Consider the following 14,807-nt stretch of genomic DNA (forward strand, 5'->3'; position numbering starts at 1 on the left):
GCACTGGGACCACTCTTGGTGTCTATCTCTCTTCTAGGCTGGTCATGTCCAGCTTTGTGCATGCACAAACTTTGGGAATATTTCCGCTGCTTTTCCAAAGAAGGGAGATTTCCATTCAGTTTCTCTCTCCTGAAGGGTTTGGGAATTACTATTTTTTATGCATTACTTTTCTCTATCTGGAAAATTGTCTTCCAGGAAGGCAGCAGGGCACAGTGAGCTCTGTTGTGCTCCTGAATCCCTTTTACCAAGAAAATTTAATCCAGACTTTACTACATAAGAACATTTTGTGCTGTCAGTAGGAGTGGTGGGGTTGTGTTGGTGATTTTCAGTGCAGGGAGTTCTGTGAAATCAGCCTTGGGCTTTTATCTTCCTTAGGCTGCTTCTGAAGTTGATCTGTGGGAAAAAAACACACAGTTCAGATATTTTGTGTTACCCAGTGCCCAAGACATTTAATAAAATAATTTTAAACCACTTTTTTGGGGGGTTTTAAAATAACTTCTGCTGCACGGTGGGGATTTTACTTGTACTGCTGATTGCCCCACTGCCCTCTGGGGGAAGAACCTTTTCCCAAAATCTGGCCTAAACCCCCTGATACAGCTCCAGTCATTCCCTTGCATGAAGTGGAATTACTGTGTGTGTTTAAAGGGAATCCATCCTCTTAGGGTTTGGAATTCAGCTTTTTGTTAGGTCATTTTAGTGCTTTCCCACTGTCTTGGTCCATTTATCACTTATTTTAGTGATTAAATTTGTGTGTCTGCCCTCATGAATCTCTTCATCAGCTCACACTGCCTGTGAATCCAAACCAGGTAAATAAACCCTGGAAAAACCCCTCTGGTTTCCAAATATTGCAAACTGTGGAACTCAGAACATCATTGGTGTCTTTTATCTCTTCAAACTAAAATTCCCACCAGGAGCCCTCACCACTTCCCAACCTACAGGCTGCAGAGAAAAGTTTTAAGGTCCAGAATTGTGCCAGGGGTGGAGGAGCCTCTCACCTGTCCAGGCTAAACCTGCACCTTCCAGGACCTTCCAGCTTTGGGGAAATTCAGCTTTCTTCCGTGCCCACTGCAGCAATTGCAGTGGGGTTCAATATTTGTGGCTTCCCCATTTCTGGTCTTTCTACTTCTGCTTTTTTTCCCAAAAAACTGACTGGGCTGATCCAGTTGCCAGGTGGACAGTCCCACTGGGAGGGTTGGCTGGGGTTTGTCCAATTTCTGGGAAACCTCAGAGCTCGTTATCCTTTGGGAATATCACAGCTACAGCCAGGAGCTGTCCCTGTGTTTCACAGAGTGTGAGAGGATTTTGGAGCTCAGGCTGCATTCCATTTTTTTGGGAAGGACTCTGAGGCTGCTCTGGGTTTGTTGTGGATGAGTTGCTTGCCAGACTTCGAGAAGGAATCCAAGAAGAAGTCCAAGAGGGAATCCCTTGTGCTGTCAGATGGAACCCAGGGAGCTGCAGGCTGTGTTTGGTGGAGCTCTCAGCTTGTTCTGATCCACGCTGACATTTTGATGTCAATGAAATTCCACCTTGGTTTTTTTCCCTTTTTTTTCCCCTCCTGGAAAAAAAAAATGTACAAAAACCCTTAGGATGCTGTGGATGGTAGGATTGGGAATTTCAGTGTCTCCTTCCTTTCCTGTTTTCCACCCTTTCTCAGGGACTGTGGTGCTTTTGCCGGGGAGTGGAGCCTGGTTTTGTGCTGGAGGATGGAAGCAGGAGTCTCCTCGGTTTAGAACATTATTTTTGTTGTTATTTTTGTTTGGCAGATGTGTGAATTGTTTGTGTGCTGCCTGTGGTGCCTATAAATAATAAATGGGTTGCTCAGATCCTGCAGCAGCTCGGAGGGAAACTCAACTTTTCCAGTCCTACAAAATTCACCTGACCTCAAATACAGAAGGGAAAACCCATGAAAGGATATTTTCACTCACAGACCACGTTTGCTTGTGATCAGTGTGACCAAGGAAGTCAATCCAGAAGTAACTGAGTCCCTCCCACTGTTCATTACATAAGCAGCTAATTAAAGGAATCAAACAGGGATGACTTGGAAAACTTCATACTCTGGGTCAAAAATACTTGCAAAACCACAGCCCAGAGTGCCCATGTTTTATTTATGCTGAGGAATTCTGTTTAAATTAAGAAGTTTATTCTTGGTGTCAGCCTTTAGAGTCTCCTGCTGCTTCTGCAGCCGCTTCCTTGGGCACCAGGAAAATCCTTTTAACTCCTGATTTCCCTTTGGAAGGAGAAGGGATTTCAACAGTGCTGTGCCCTTCCCTTCCTAGAAGGAGCTGGTGGATTCAGAGCTCTTCTTGTGGTTGTTTTGGGTTGAAAATTGGGTTATTTTCAGGCTTATGAATTCTGCATCATGAGCATTCCCATGGATTTAGGGGTAAATTGGTGAATTTGGTCCCTTGCTCCAGAAGGAAACCGTGAATTTCCCTGGGAATGGTTGGAATACTTCAGCCCAGATAATCAGGAGCATGTGTAGATGGAGGTGGTGGTGGTGGTGAGACGTGAAAGACATCTGAAGAACAAAATGTGGCAGCAAATAAAAATCCACGGTCCTTTTTCGGTGCATTGAACGTGGGGTTGTCCAGGAGCTGTGAAAGCCTGGAATTCCCTCAGGATTTGCAGGGAAAGCACAGAGTTAGGGTGGGTCAGGGCTGGAATTCCAGGATGGCTCAGTTCTGGATGCTCTTTGTGGGGCTGCAGAGTCCCCTCTGCCCGTGTGGGAGGGGTACCAGTGACACGGAGAGCGCCCAGCCTGTTCAACAGGCTCCGTCAGCGTGGGGAGGCAAATGTGGGATCAGCATTTAACCCAGCTTGGAGGTGCTTTAGACCTGAAAGACTGGCAGGCAAATCTCTCTGGTGTAGTTGGGCTGGAAATGCAATTTTTTTTTCCCCTCCAGAAAACACAGATTTTGGTGGTGCAGAATGTGACTGTGACATGGGATTTTCTCACGTATTGTTTGCACAGGGAAAATTTCCCTTTTCAGGGTGGTGGACTCATCATGGAATTGTGGAATGGTTTGGGCTGGAAGGACTTTAAAGCTCATCTTGTTCCAACCACATTCCACTGTCCCAGGCTGCTCCAGCCTTTCCTTGGACATTCCAGGGATCCAGGGGCAGCTCCAGCTGCTCTGGCAATCCCAGCCCAGCCAGGAATTCCTCATTCCCAAGATCCCATCCATGGCTGCCCTCTGGCAGTGGGAGCCATTCCCTGTGTCCTGTCCCTGCAGGCCTTGTCCCCAGTCCCTCTGCAGCTCTCCTGGAGCCCCTTCAGGCCCTGGAATGTGCTGGAAGCTCTCCTGGATCCTTCCCTTCTCCAGGAGAACATTCCCAGCTCTCCCAGCCTGGCTCCAGAGCAGAGGGGCTCCAGCCCTGCAGTAGCTCCAGGGCCTCCTGTGGATTTGCTCCAGCAGCTCCAAACCTTATGTTCATTAGTTCCCAGTGGATTTTCTGGGGAGTTTTCCCTCCTCAAGTGCATATTTTGCAAGGCAGCCAAGCAGGCACGTTCTTGAACCACTTGAACTTCAAGAAGGGGCGGCCAGGCTGCCATTTTGGTGGAAATTTGATAATTAAACGTGGTTAGGGCTGTACTGGCTGTTCTTACCATGTGCTGATCTTGAGATAATGCCATGTGAGGACCGAGTCCTTCAGGTGATCCGTTGTAATTTTGGGCACCACAATAGAAAAAAGATACAAAGGTGTGGGAATTTAGTGGGGTTTTTTTGTTGTTTTGGAAGGCTTAGGACTTTGGTAAGGGGTTAGGAACTTTTTTGTATAGAGCTTTGAGAGACATTGTTTTTCATTTTTGTTTATGGAAAAGAGTTTTTGATTTTATAAGATGAATTATAAGATTGTCCAAAGGAGGGACTCAGGATGAGGAAGGGGCTGGAGGAGCAGCTATGGGGACTTGGTCTGTCCAGCCTGGAGGAGAGGAGGCTGAGGGGAGACTCCTCAGGAGGGGCAGCTCTGGTCTCTGCTCTGTGTGACCAGGGACAGGAGCCAAAAAAATGGTATTAAATTGTGTCAGGGTGGATATCAGGCTGGATATCAGGGAAAAGTTCTTTCCCAAGGGTGTTGGGCACTGCCCAGGCTCCCCAAGGAATGGGCATGGCCAGGAGTGTTTGAGGAGCTCTCTCAGGGATAAACTGGGATTATTGGGGTCTGTGCAGGGCTAAGGGTTGGATTGATGATCCTGTGGATCCTTTCCAACTGGGGATATTCCCAGATGGAGCCAAGGCTGGACAGAGCTTGTCCATGCTGGACGTGTGGTGATCATTCCCACCCCGGAGCATCGGGATGGGGCTGTGGCATCTCTGTCCCCACCCTCCTGCTCAAACCTTTCTGTGTCACCCACTGCCATTCTCTTTTCCTGTGGTAGTCCAGCAGAACCACTAATCCTCTCTCTCCATAAAAGAGGATTAAAACTGAGAACATTTGCACCTTACAGCAGCCAGCGAGGGCCACGCTCCGTCTTTTCCAGCAGTAATCCCAAGAGCTGCACCTCTGTGCCAAGCCAGGAATGCTTCAGCCAGCACCAAACAGCAGCCTGTGCTTCTTGGGTTAGGAATTCTTAAAAAACCACTTTTGCCTGTTAATTAAAAGAGCTGAATTGACTAAAGATGAGCAACTCCCTTCACGCTGTTAGAACGACTCCGGTGTTCTGCAGGTCTGAGGAAAATAGGTTAAAATTGAGATTTCTGTGTGGCTTTGGATAAAATGCAAGGGGTAAGGTGGCAAAGTATTACCCCAGAGAACGGCATTTATCATGTTCTGGTTCCTAAATTTGTGGCAGACCACACATCCTGGAAAAATATTTTAGGGAAAAAGGTGCTACTGGTGGATACTGGTGAGGAGGAGCCCCCCCAAATTCTTCCTGTGAAACCTGCAGAGCCTGGGGCAGGCACGGGAATGCTAAATGAGAATTCCATCTCATTTTTCACTTCCAGTTTTGGGTTACACTGCCACAGGCTGGGATGTGCTGGTGCCCTTCCCGTGGGTTTCTGAGTGCAAAATGTGTCCTTTTCTTTCCTGGGGAGGGCTGGTTCCACTGGGATATTATTTCTTGGTGCCAAAGCTTGAGAAGAGTCTTCAAGAGGAACCCACCTCATCCTTGTGTGGCTTCCTGGTGGTGTTTGGTGCTAAATATATGAAATTTAGCTGCAAAAAGGACCCATTGCAAGTCTCCTTGTGGTGATGTGTCCTATCACATCACCCAGGGGCAGCTCTGGGCAGCAAGTAGGAGCTATTATCCTCATAAATACCCGTGAAATCCTATTTGTTTCTTTTCCAGAGGAAGTTTTTCCTGCAGGGGGATTTCTCTGCTCTTTGATGTTACAAAGAGAGGCGTCAATAGATGGAATTTTGGTTTTGTTTGCACAGGGATTTTTTTTGTTGTTGTTGTTGTTCCCCATGCTAATTAAAAGGATCATTTTACTAATGTTATGCCACAGGAGGACGCTGTGGAACGAGAGCTGGTTCCTGTTGTTGCTTGAGTCACCGTATCTGTGTCAACCACGTAAATAAGATGTTCACTTCAATCTTGATAGGAGGGGAATAAACTGGAGTGTCTTATCTCTCTTTGTGCCTGGTATCAGCTGTGCTGCTGACAGGAGTCAGTGTCTCCAGCCCTGGAAAGTCTTTCCCATCCAAAACCTTCAGCATCTTCCAGAGGGGCAGGTGCTTCACTGGAGGAAAAAAAAGCTGATTTTTATCAGGTTGAGGTGTAGGCCTCAAAATTCTCCCCGTGAGCAAGGGAGCGTTTTTTTGGTTTCTTTCCTTTCCCTGGAAAATGGGATTTTGATACTTAAAAGTTCATTTTCAATGAGTTGTGGAAATAAGTGAGCTATTAATCAAGCTTATCCTGGTGAATAGTGGTGTTTGCTTATTAAACCCACAAGGGTGATTCCCTTCTAGGCACAGTTTTATATAGGAGTGGTGTCAAATTCACCCTAAATTGGAATTAATGAATATTTACCAGGTGTACCAGGATGTACCTGCTCTCCTGAAAAACTGCGCAGAGGGTCTTGTGCCAGGACAGGAAAAGCAGGACTGGACAATTTCAAAGGGATAATTCTACTCAAACAGGATTTGATTTTATTAGTAAGTGGCCAGTGATTGATTTCTTGCTACGATGAGTTTTCACTTACTAATTATCCCAGGCTGCCTCTGCAGGGAAATTGGAGTTTATCGAGACACGCAGCCAGAAGTTTGGAACAGCTTTTTAAATAACACATTCCTGAGCACTAAGTGCAGAGGAAATGCTTTTTAATCTGATTGAATCCACCAAGTGTGACCCAGTTGAAAAATCTCCTTCACATCAGATCATCAAAGGTACTTTTGATCCCTCCCCATCACGAGCTGCCAGCGGTGCTGATGGTGCTGTGGTGAGGAGGAGGAGGAGCTGCAGCCACAAACAGTTGGTAGATCTTGAAATAAATGGAAGTGGAGTCTTCCTTACCTTTTTGGGAGTGAGGAAGCAGCTCAGCAGGAGCAGGTGGGAAGTCCTGGGTGCCACCAGCAGCATCTTGGGAAGCTGGAAGATGCTCCAGCCTTGCTCTGTGGCTCATGGAGATGAAGCAGCAGGTAGTGAGGAATCACCACAGCTCCCTCCCAGCAAAGGGAACAGCAAAGAGTGGCCAAAACCTGATTTAGGGGTGATTTCCTGCAGAGGTGCATGGGAAGGGTGAACACCACGGAGAACTAGGATGGATCACAGGAGCTTTGCAGCCCTTCCCAGAACAAAAGTGCCACTGAGATGTTGTTTAATGCAGAGAAAACAACTTATTTATGGCAGAGATTTGAATCCTTTGTGCTCCAGAAGCTTGCCAGCTTCACAGAAGAGCAGAAGAAAGGCAGGAGGTGTTGCAGGTGTTCTGGAAAACACCTGGAGCAGGATTTCTCCAAAGTGAAAGCAGGAGTGGGATCAGCTTGAATAATGAGGCAGATTTTCTCTTTCTTTTTCAAGATTCCTGTGTAGTGCCAGACAAAGTGCTCCATGCTGAGTTCCTGTGTGGAGCAGGGTTGTCAGTAAGGAATTGGTGCTGACTGTGTGGTGCAGAGCTCAAACAGAAAATTATTTGGGAAAGGAAAACCAGGAATGTTTTCATTCCTTTGAAAGAAACCAGGAAACAAACCGGAGAGATTATTCCTGAGAGTGTAGGACTGACCCTCTCAAATAAGCCCTTTAAATTACTTAATTAAAAAAAAAACCAAAGTAAATTAAACCAAAATAAATTAAAAACCCCAGGAGCATCTGATGTCCCCTGAGCTGACCGAGCAACCACATCATTGATTGCCTCTTCCTTTCTCCATGCTTTTGCTGAGTACAAGGCATGATTTTGGGGAAAAGGATGTGAAAAGCCTTAATCTACAATAGTGTTACATGGCACAAGGTCCCACCTGTGTCCTGCTCTGTGTGTTTGGGTGGGTCCATCACCAAGGGATGGGTTTGGTGGTGGCCTTGGCAGTGCAGGGGGATAGAAATTGGATTTGATGATCCTAGAGGGTTTTTCCAACCTGAGCTGTTCCATGATTCCATCTTTTCAGTGGTTGAAAGCCTTTGGAGGGTGGCAGATTTTCTCCTGAGTCTCATCCTTGGGAAGAGGAGAAGGTCCAGAACCTGACCAGCCTGAAGTGAGAACAGGGACAGTCCCCAGACCTCATTAATTTGTCTGTTAAACTAATTGGGGATGTTGATCACTTGTAAAGAGGATTCTGAGCTTTCAGAATGTGTTATCCTTGGTCCTCTGTTTTTCCTCTCCTGTAATTTCCAACTCCTTGCAGAGAAGGCAGAGCTGCTGCTTGAGCTGGGAACATCTATGCAATAATGTTAATTTCTGGGATGGGATTTCCTTCTTCCCAAAACCTTTGGTTGGGAAAGGTTGTGCACCCTCAGCAGACTGTGAGAGCTGATCTCTCTGTTTGCCATGGGGGATTTGCTAATTCCTGCATTTTAGTTATAAAATTTTAGTTTTAGTTATGAAATATATTTGTTTTCATGTTGATGCTGGTTCAGAATGCAGGGGAACTTCTCCCGTTTGGTTTTCCACCCAGAATGACTCACTCTCAATATAAAAATATGAAGGCTGAATTCTGACAATCAGGATAATTAGCAAGGAAGCAAGTTTTGTAAGAACATCATGCTGATTGATCCATTTGAACACAAGATTCTTATATTTGCTGTTTCGAATGCCATTGGTTGTTCCCACCCTATTTCAGAATGCTGGATCATGGAATGGGTTGGGTTGGAAGAGACCTTAAAGCCCTCCCAGTTTTGGGACACCTCCCACTGTCCCAGGGTGCTCCAAGCCCTGTCCAGCCTGGCCTTGGGCACTTCCAGGGATCCAGGGGCAGCCCCAACTACTCTGGAAAACAGGGAGTAATTTCTTCCTTATATCTGATCTAAATCTACCCAATTTCACTCAAAATTTTACCCCTGCATTCCCCAAGATTCCCTTTCATGGTTGGATCCTAGGAGGGATCCTCTCATGCTCATGAGAGGGCAGAGCAAGCAGGTCTCTCAAAATCTCCATAGAATTCCCATTTTGCTTCCTTTCAAAGTTATTTAAACCACCAAAGAAGCGAGACCCAGCGATTCTTTTTATTTATTGCTAATCTGAGCAGGGTTTCAAATTAATGAGGTGTGGGCTGAGTTGGTAAAAACGGCACCATGATTTAACACTGCAGAGGATAAATGCTCATCTCCTGGTTTAGTCTGTCTCAGCATCTGAAGCAAAACCACTTCAGGGGGATAAAGGTTTAAAATAATTCCAGTCTCTGCCTGTGTAAGGGGGTTTTTCCATCGTGCTGCTGTTCCTCGTGATTTTTTTTCTGGTGTGGAATGTTTATTTCGGACTCAGTTTTAACCTGGATGGTGATGGTAGAGGATGGTGTGTGGGGGGTTGAGTTGTTGACTTGTTACAATCACACCACAGAAACCTTCATTTCAATCCATGTGGGTTTAAATTTGCTGTAGAATTTATGGGGTTTATGACCAGTTCCTGTTGTTTTCTGGTGGTTTGAGTGGTGCAGCTCTGCTGTTTCCTTCTGCTTCTGGTGTTCCTCCAGCCACGGTGTCAACAGCCACTGGTCAGGGCTGACAGGACATCAAAAGAACCCCTGACACACTCAGAGAAGCAACTGCACTGTGTGATGAGAGGGACTTTATCCTCATATTTTTTATAAGCACTTTAAATTGCTTTAAAACTACTTCTGGCTGTCATCCAAACCTTCTGGACCACGCCACGGCTGCCAGGAAATGGCTTTGCAGCCACCGCCGTGTCATCAGGCTTTCCCTCCTCCTGAAACTGCTCTGCTTTTGGGAGAAAACCAGGGATCAACGTTCCTTTTCTGCAGTGGTGAATGCTCATCTCTAAAGGACAAAGGGAACAGCTTTCCTTCCATCCCTGTGCCTGGATCCCTGCTCAAATCCAAGCCCCACCCTTTGGATGTGTCACAGGGATGCTTGGCTGGGCCAGCTTGGTGGCACCTTCACCTGCCAGTCAAGGTGTTGGCCCACAAAGCCTGGCTTGTGTCAGGAATCCTTTTTGGTAATAATTTGAATATGGGAATGGCTTCCCAAGGTTTCAGTGTTGGTGGCATTAGGTGTAGGCTGCCTTTGAGTGCAAGGTTTGGTTGCACTGGTTTCATCTGTTGCTTTGGGATCTTGTCTCCTGACCTTAAAGTCACTGTGCTCTATCAGTCATATTCTGATCACATTTTTCCATGGGTTTTTAAAATTTTAAAAGTAAGAGAAGCAGCAATGTCCCCTTTTAGGAAAAGCTTGGTGTCTTGGGAAATCTGTCAAGCTGGTCCATAAGGATTTACTTGAAATATTTTTTCCCACCCACTCTTCTGTGGTGATGGCAGTGTGAGTTTTGTGGAAGGAGATTAGGGCTGATTGTTTCTCCACCAGAAATTTTCAGTTTGTCTCAATGTACCTCAACATCTCAGTCCCTTCCTCACTGGCACTGCTTGAACTCCTGCTATTTTCGGATGGTTCTAATATTACAACCCAAGTTGTAAACAGGGTTGGACAACAGCAACATCAGACTCCAGCAGCTTTTTTGGGAGGATTGGAAGCCTGAAGCTGGTTTGGCTTTAGCTGTAGCTTCAGTAGGTTTGTGACAGTCTCACAGTAACAATTCTGCTGTCCCTCAGGCTGGAATATTCCAACCCTTCCCCAGCACTGCCAATGCCACCACTAACCATGTCCCCAGGGTCTGTTAAATCCCTTCAGGGATGGGGACTCCAGCACTTCCCTGTTCCACTGACAGCCCTTTTGGAGAAGAAATGTTCCCTAAAATCCCATCTAAACCTCCCCAGCACAACCTGAACCCTTTTCCTCTTGTCCTGTGGCTTGGGAGAAGAGACCGACTCCCACCTGGACACAACCTCCTTTTTGTTTGGTCAAAATAACCCTCTTGACAGAATGGTTTGGGTTCTCGTGTCTCTCTCACCCCTCTGTGTCAGTCAGGAGCTGTAATTCCATGACTGTACTTACAAGGTCAGAACCTTTTTTTGTTTTGTTTTGTTTTGTTTTGCTCTGGTCTGGGGAGGGGGCATAGGTTGGACTCAATGATCTCAGAGGTCTTTTCCATCCTCACTGATCCTGGGATTCTGTACTGGCATCCTCGTTTGTGTCCTGAGCTGTTGAGGTCAGAGGAGACTTTGTGCCACCCTCAGAACTCTTCCCTGAAAGCTGGAACTTGACGTGGCCAAACCAAGTCCCAGCTTTGACGCTTCAACGTGCGGGTGAGGGACAATCTCAGAGCTGCAGGGTCCTTGGGGACCTTGCCTCCAGCAGAGATAACAGTGTCTGGGTGCTGTGCTCAGTTTGGAAGTGTGGATTTTTCCAAACCCTTGAACCTAAAGTTCCTCTCCTGGCCCTGGCAGAGTTATTTCCCTCTTGTAGACATCTGTTGGAATCTGAGGTATTAATGATTCCAAGATTGTAGAAAGTCTCTGTCTTTCTGCCCCACTGCCAAAGAAGAGCCATAATTGGTCTGTGCTGGTTTCAAGGTGGTTTATTCTGTTTATCTCTAACATGTTCTGCTGCCCTGCCGCAGCTCTGTCCTGCAGGGCAGCGTGTGGGGCTCTGCCCTCAGTGGGATGGTACAAACATTAAATACCACAAACTACATGTGCTGGATTTACAATATAAATTGTAAATTTATTTTAAATTGTAACACCCCTCAGTGGGATGTTACAAACATTAAATACCACAAACTACCTGTGCTGGATTTACAATAACGTGCCAATATCTGTCACCTACGTTGGACAGTGTGTCCCCAGCCTGAACCAACAGAAAAATGCCAACACCACAGTGAAACATGGAGGGCATGAAGAAGGAGAAAAAGGACAAGACACACCCAATTTCCTCCATCTTGTCCCCTTTGAACCCCTAATCTAGAATCCTAAAATTTTACTTTTGCACCCGTACCACACTTAATTATTACTGATATCAAACACTCAGAGCTGGTAATTCATCCTGTAAGATTGAAAACTCTTTTCCATGGACAGAGATCACAGCCAGTGTCTCTGGGGGCTCTGTCCAGGGGGGTTCCTGACCCCTGCCAGGGTCCCAGACCTGCCAGGACAGCCAGAGGGAAGCTCTGGATTCCCACAGACATCCACTGTCCCCGGGGGGAGGTGATCTCTGTCCCTGCTGCTCACAGCTTTGTGTCACAGCTTTGTGTCACAGCTTTGTGTCACAGCTTTTTGTTCCCTCTGCCAGTGACTCTTGATGGAAGAACACGGAGTGACCCAGGCAGAGCACATGGCTACCATCGAGGCCCACGCCGTGGCCCAGCAGGTGCAGCAGGTGCACGTGGCCACCTACACGGAGCACAGCATGCTGAGCGCCGACGAGGACTCGCCCTCCTCGCCCGAGGACACCTCCTACGACGACTCCGACATCCTCAACTCCACGGCTGCCGACGAGGTCACCGCTCACCTGGCGGCTGCAGGTAAAGCCAGGGGCTGCTCCATCATCATCACCACCACCACCACCTCCTGGTGATGCTTGGAGTGGCTGTTGGAACCTTGGTGGCTGAGAATTTTAGATTTTCTGTGCTAAAAAGACAGACACTAACTCCCAAAAGAACGCTACATTTGACCTGAGGTCGTACAAAAAGCTCCCAAAATTGAATGATGGAACCGAGATTATGAGTGTGTAGTTGTCTGGGTTGTCTGAAAAGACAGGTATCTGCTAAGGAAGGCAGGAGCCTCCCCTGAAATGGGAAATGTAAACTCCTTCCCTCTGAATTGTTATAATTTTGAAATTAAGGGGCTCTCAGGCAAAGATATGGGAATAGGAATAACAGATCTTTGCTAGGAAAATTAAAATACAAATGCAATAGTACAAACCAGAGTCAGCAATGCCCTGAGCCCCTGTGGGGCAGGGAGGTGGCAGCAGTCCCACCCCATGGTGGCTCAGCCCTCCTGCAGTGCCAGCTGTGCTTCTGCTGGAGCAGGATCCTGCACAAGGGGGGAGTTTTCCTCTGGAGCTCCAGGGCTGGGGGAGATGGGCCTGGGCTCCTCTGGGAATGCAGGGGGAAGAAAGCTGCTCCTCTGGGAATGCAGTGGGAAGAAAGCTGCTCCTCTGGGAATGCTGTGCTGTTCCCAGGTCAGATTGTATCCAGGTAGGAATGCTCGGCTCCTCCCCTGGGCAGAGCATCTCCCCATGGGATGATGGAATTTTCTCAGCCATGCAGGGAAACTCACTGGCCATGAGCAGAAGATAATTAATAATTAATGGCCCATGAACAGAAGAGATCTCCTGGAGGGAGGATGGGCTGTGGGAGAGATAAAGAAAAAACTGCCCCAAAACAGCAGAGAACTGCCCCACCCATAAACAGATGGCAAATAGAGCACACACCCACATTTCCAACCTAAGACACAACTTTAATTAAAAGTGTGTAATATCACATAGTAGAAAACTTAGAGTTTAAAGTTTTAGGATATAGTAATATATATAAAACAAAATGAAAGTTTTAAGGTAGAAGCTACTCTGCTCCTTCTTCTTTACCTTCTTCATGAGTTTAAGCAGTATTGTGTAATTAACTAAAAAGTCCACGTTGTGGATGAGTAGTTAGTTATTGGGTTAAAAGTAAAAATAATTTAAATGTAGTTTCTTAATTAGACAGTTTATCCTTTAAAAGCCTTTTAGAGAGAGGAATACATCTCCATTTTTAACTTGTTAGAAGAAGGTACTATAGAAGTCACAATTTGTGAGACTGTAAGATAAATAAGAATTAACAAGACATCTAAGTCCAAACAAGAAATACCATATGTCACGATTTAATCCCAACCTTAAAAAAAAAAAAAAAATCAACAGCTACCTAAAACAGAAGTTAGACAAAATAAAGAGAATAAAAGTGGGTATTTATTGAAGGCCTTCAGTGGACAGACCTTGGGGGGTCAGAAGCCTCCAAGGGGCTGCACCCAGGATGGACAATGGTCACGAGTCTTTCAGACAATTAAAGTTTGGTCCATTTACATATCAGGGGTTAATCCTCAATTACAGCTTCAGGTAATGAAGTCATTTACCCCAAGTTTGCCCCCCACAATTTTTACACCTCTCAGGACCTAAGACAGTAAGGTGTAATTGAGTTTCAGACCTAGAGAGGAATTGTTTTGTCTGAATAAAATGGGAGAAGAGCACAGGCTAAGGAGTTTTAGAGTTATACAATAAAGCAGTACAGGAGCTGAAAAATAGAAAAACTAAACCCTAAGGCATCACTGGTCCATCCCACCCACAGGAATATTCCACAGGAAATTCTCCCTGCTGGCCTCTTGAATCCTGCATGGTTTCTGTGTGGATCACAGAGGTGCTGGGAATTGCTGGACTATACAAAGGTCCCCTCTAAAATGCTGCCTCAAGTAACCAAATTAAAATACCAAATATGTCAAAGAGGAAAAAATATTTCAGGCCCCACATAAACAAAGGCAAAAAATAACCCAGGCCTTGCTGAGTCAGGGAGCTCTTGTGTCAGGCCTCTCCCAGGGAGATCCACAGAAGATCCTGACATACCTGGATTGGGAAAGTACTTCAGAATCACTGATTCCTCCCAGTGGAGCCAAATGTCCTCCAGATTGGCCCTGCAGTGGGTCTACATTAGCAGAAAAATGGGGTGATAATTCAGCACTGAGTCTGGCCTGACTCCCTATCAGACTTTAGACCAAACCTGTCAGGTTCCAGCACCCCCTGAGCATCCCATGCCTCTTGCTTATCAATTTTCCAGCCTCCCATCCTGCAGGAATTTTTGTTTCCCCTTCCCTTCTAGCACACAGGATTTTCAGGCCTGGGTGGTCTTCAGAAGACTCTGCTAGGACACTGCTGGGAACTCTGGATTTTACATTTCTTTCCCTATTAGGATCTCTGAATTTTACATTTCTTTTCCTGGTAGGCCACTGCTGGGAACTCTGGATTTTACATTTCTTCCCCTGCTAGGACACTGCTGGGAACTCTGGATTTTACATTTCTTCCCCTGGTAGGACACTGCTGGGAACTCTGGATTTTACATTTCTTCCCCTGGTAGGACACTGCTGGGAACTCTGGATTTTACATTTCTTCCCCTCCTAGGACACTGCTGGGAACTCTGGATTTTATATTTCTTTCCCTATTAGGATCTCTGGATTTTACTTTTTTTTTTCCCTGGTAGGACACTGCTGGGAACTCTGGATTTTACATTTCTTTCCCTATTAGGATCTCTGGATTTTACATTTCTTTCCCTGGTAGGACACTGCTGGGAACTCTGGATTTTACATTTCTCACCCTATTAGGATCTCTGAATTTTACATTT

General features: G+C 46.2%; 1 protein-coding gene across 2 annotated transcripts in view; it reads left to right on the forward strand.

The window, feature by feature from the left end:
• The window catches only part of NRF1 (nuclear respiratory factor 1), a 61,273-nt gene that overhangs the window by 3,551 nt on the left and 42,915 nt on the right, over positions 1-14,807 (forward strand). For both annotated transcript variants that reach the window (XM_072918229.1, XM_072918232.1), the window contains exon 2: positions 11,738-11,969. In XM_072918229.1, the coding sequence (XP_072774330.1) occupies positions 11,747-11,969 (223 nt within the window). In that variant the 5' untranslated portion in view covers positions 11,738-11,746. The remainder of the gene's footprint in view (positions 1-11,737; positions 11,970-14,807) is intronic.

The sequence above is a fragment of the Taeniopygia guttata genome, chromosome 1A (genome assembly GCF_048771995.1).
Source record: "Taeniopygia guttata chromosome 1A, bTaeGut7.mat, whole genome shotgun sequence".
Taxonomy (NCBI): Eukaryota; Metazoa; Chordata; class Aves; order Passeriformes; family Estrildidae; genus Taeniopygia; species Taeniopygia guttata.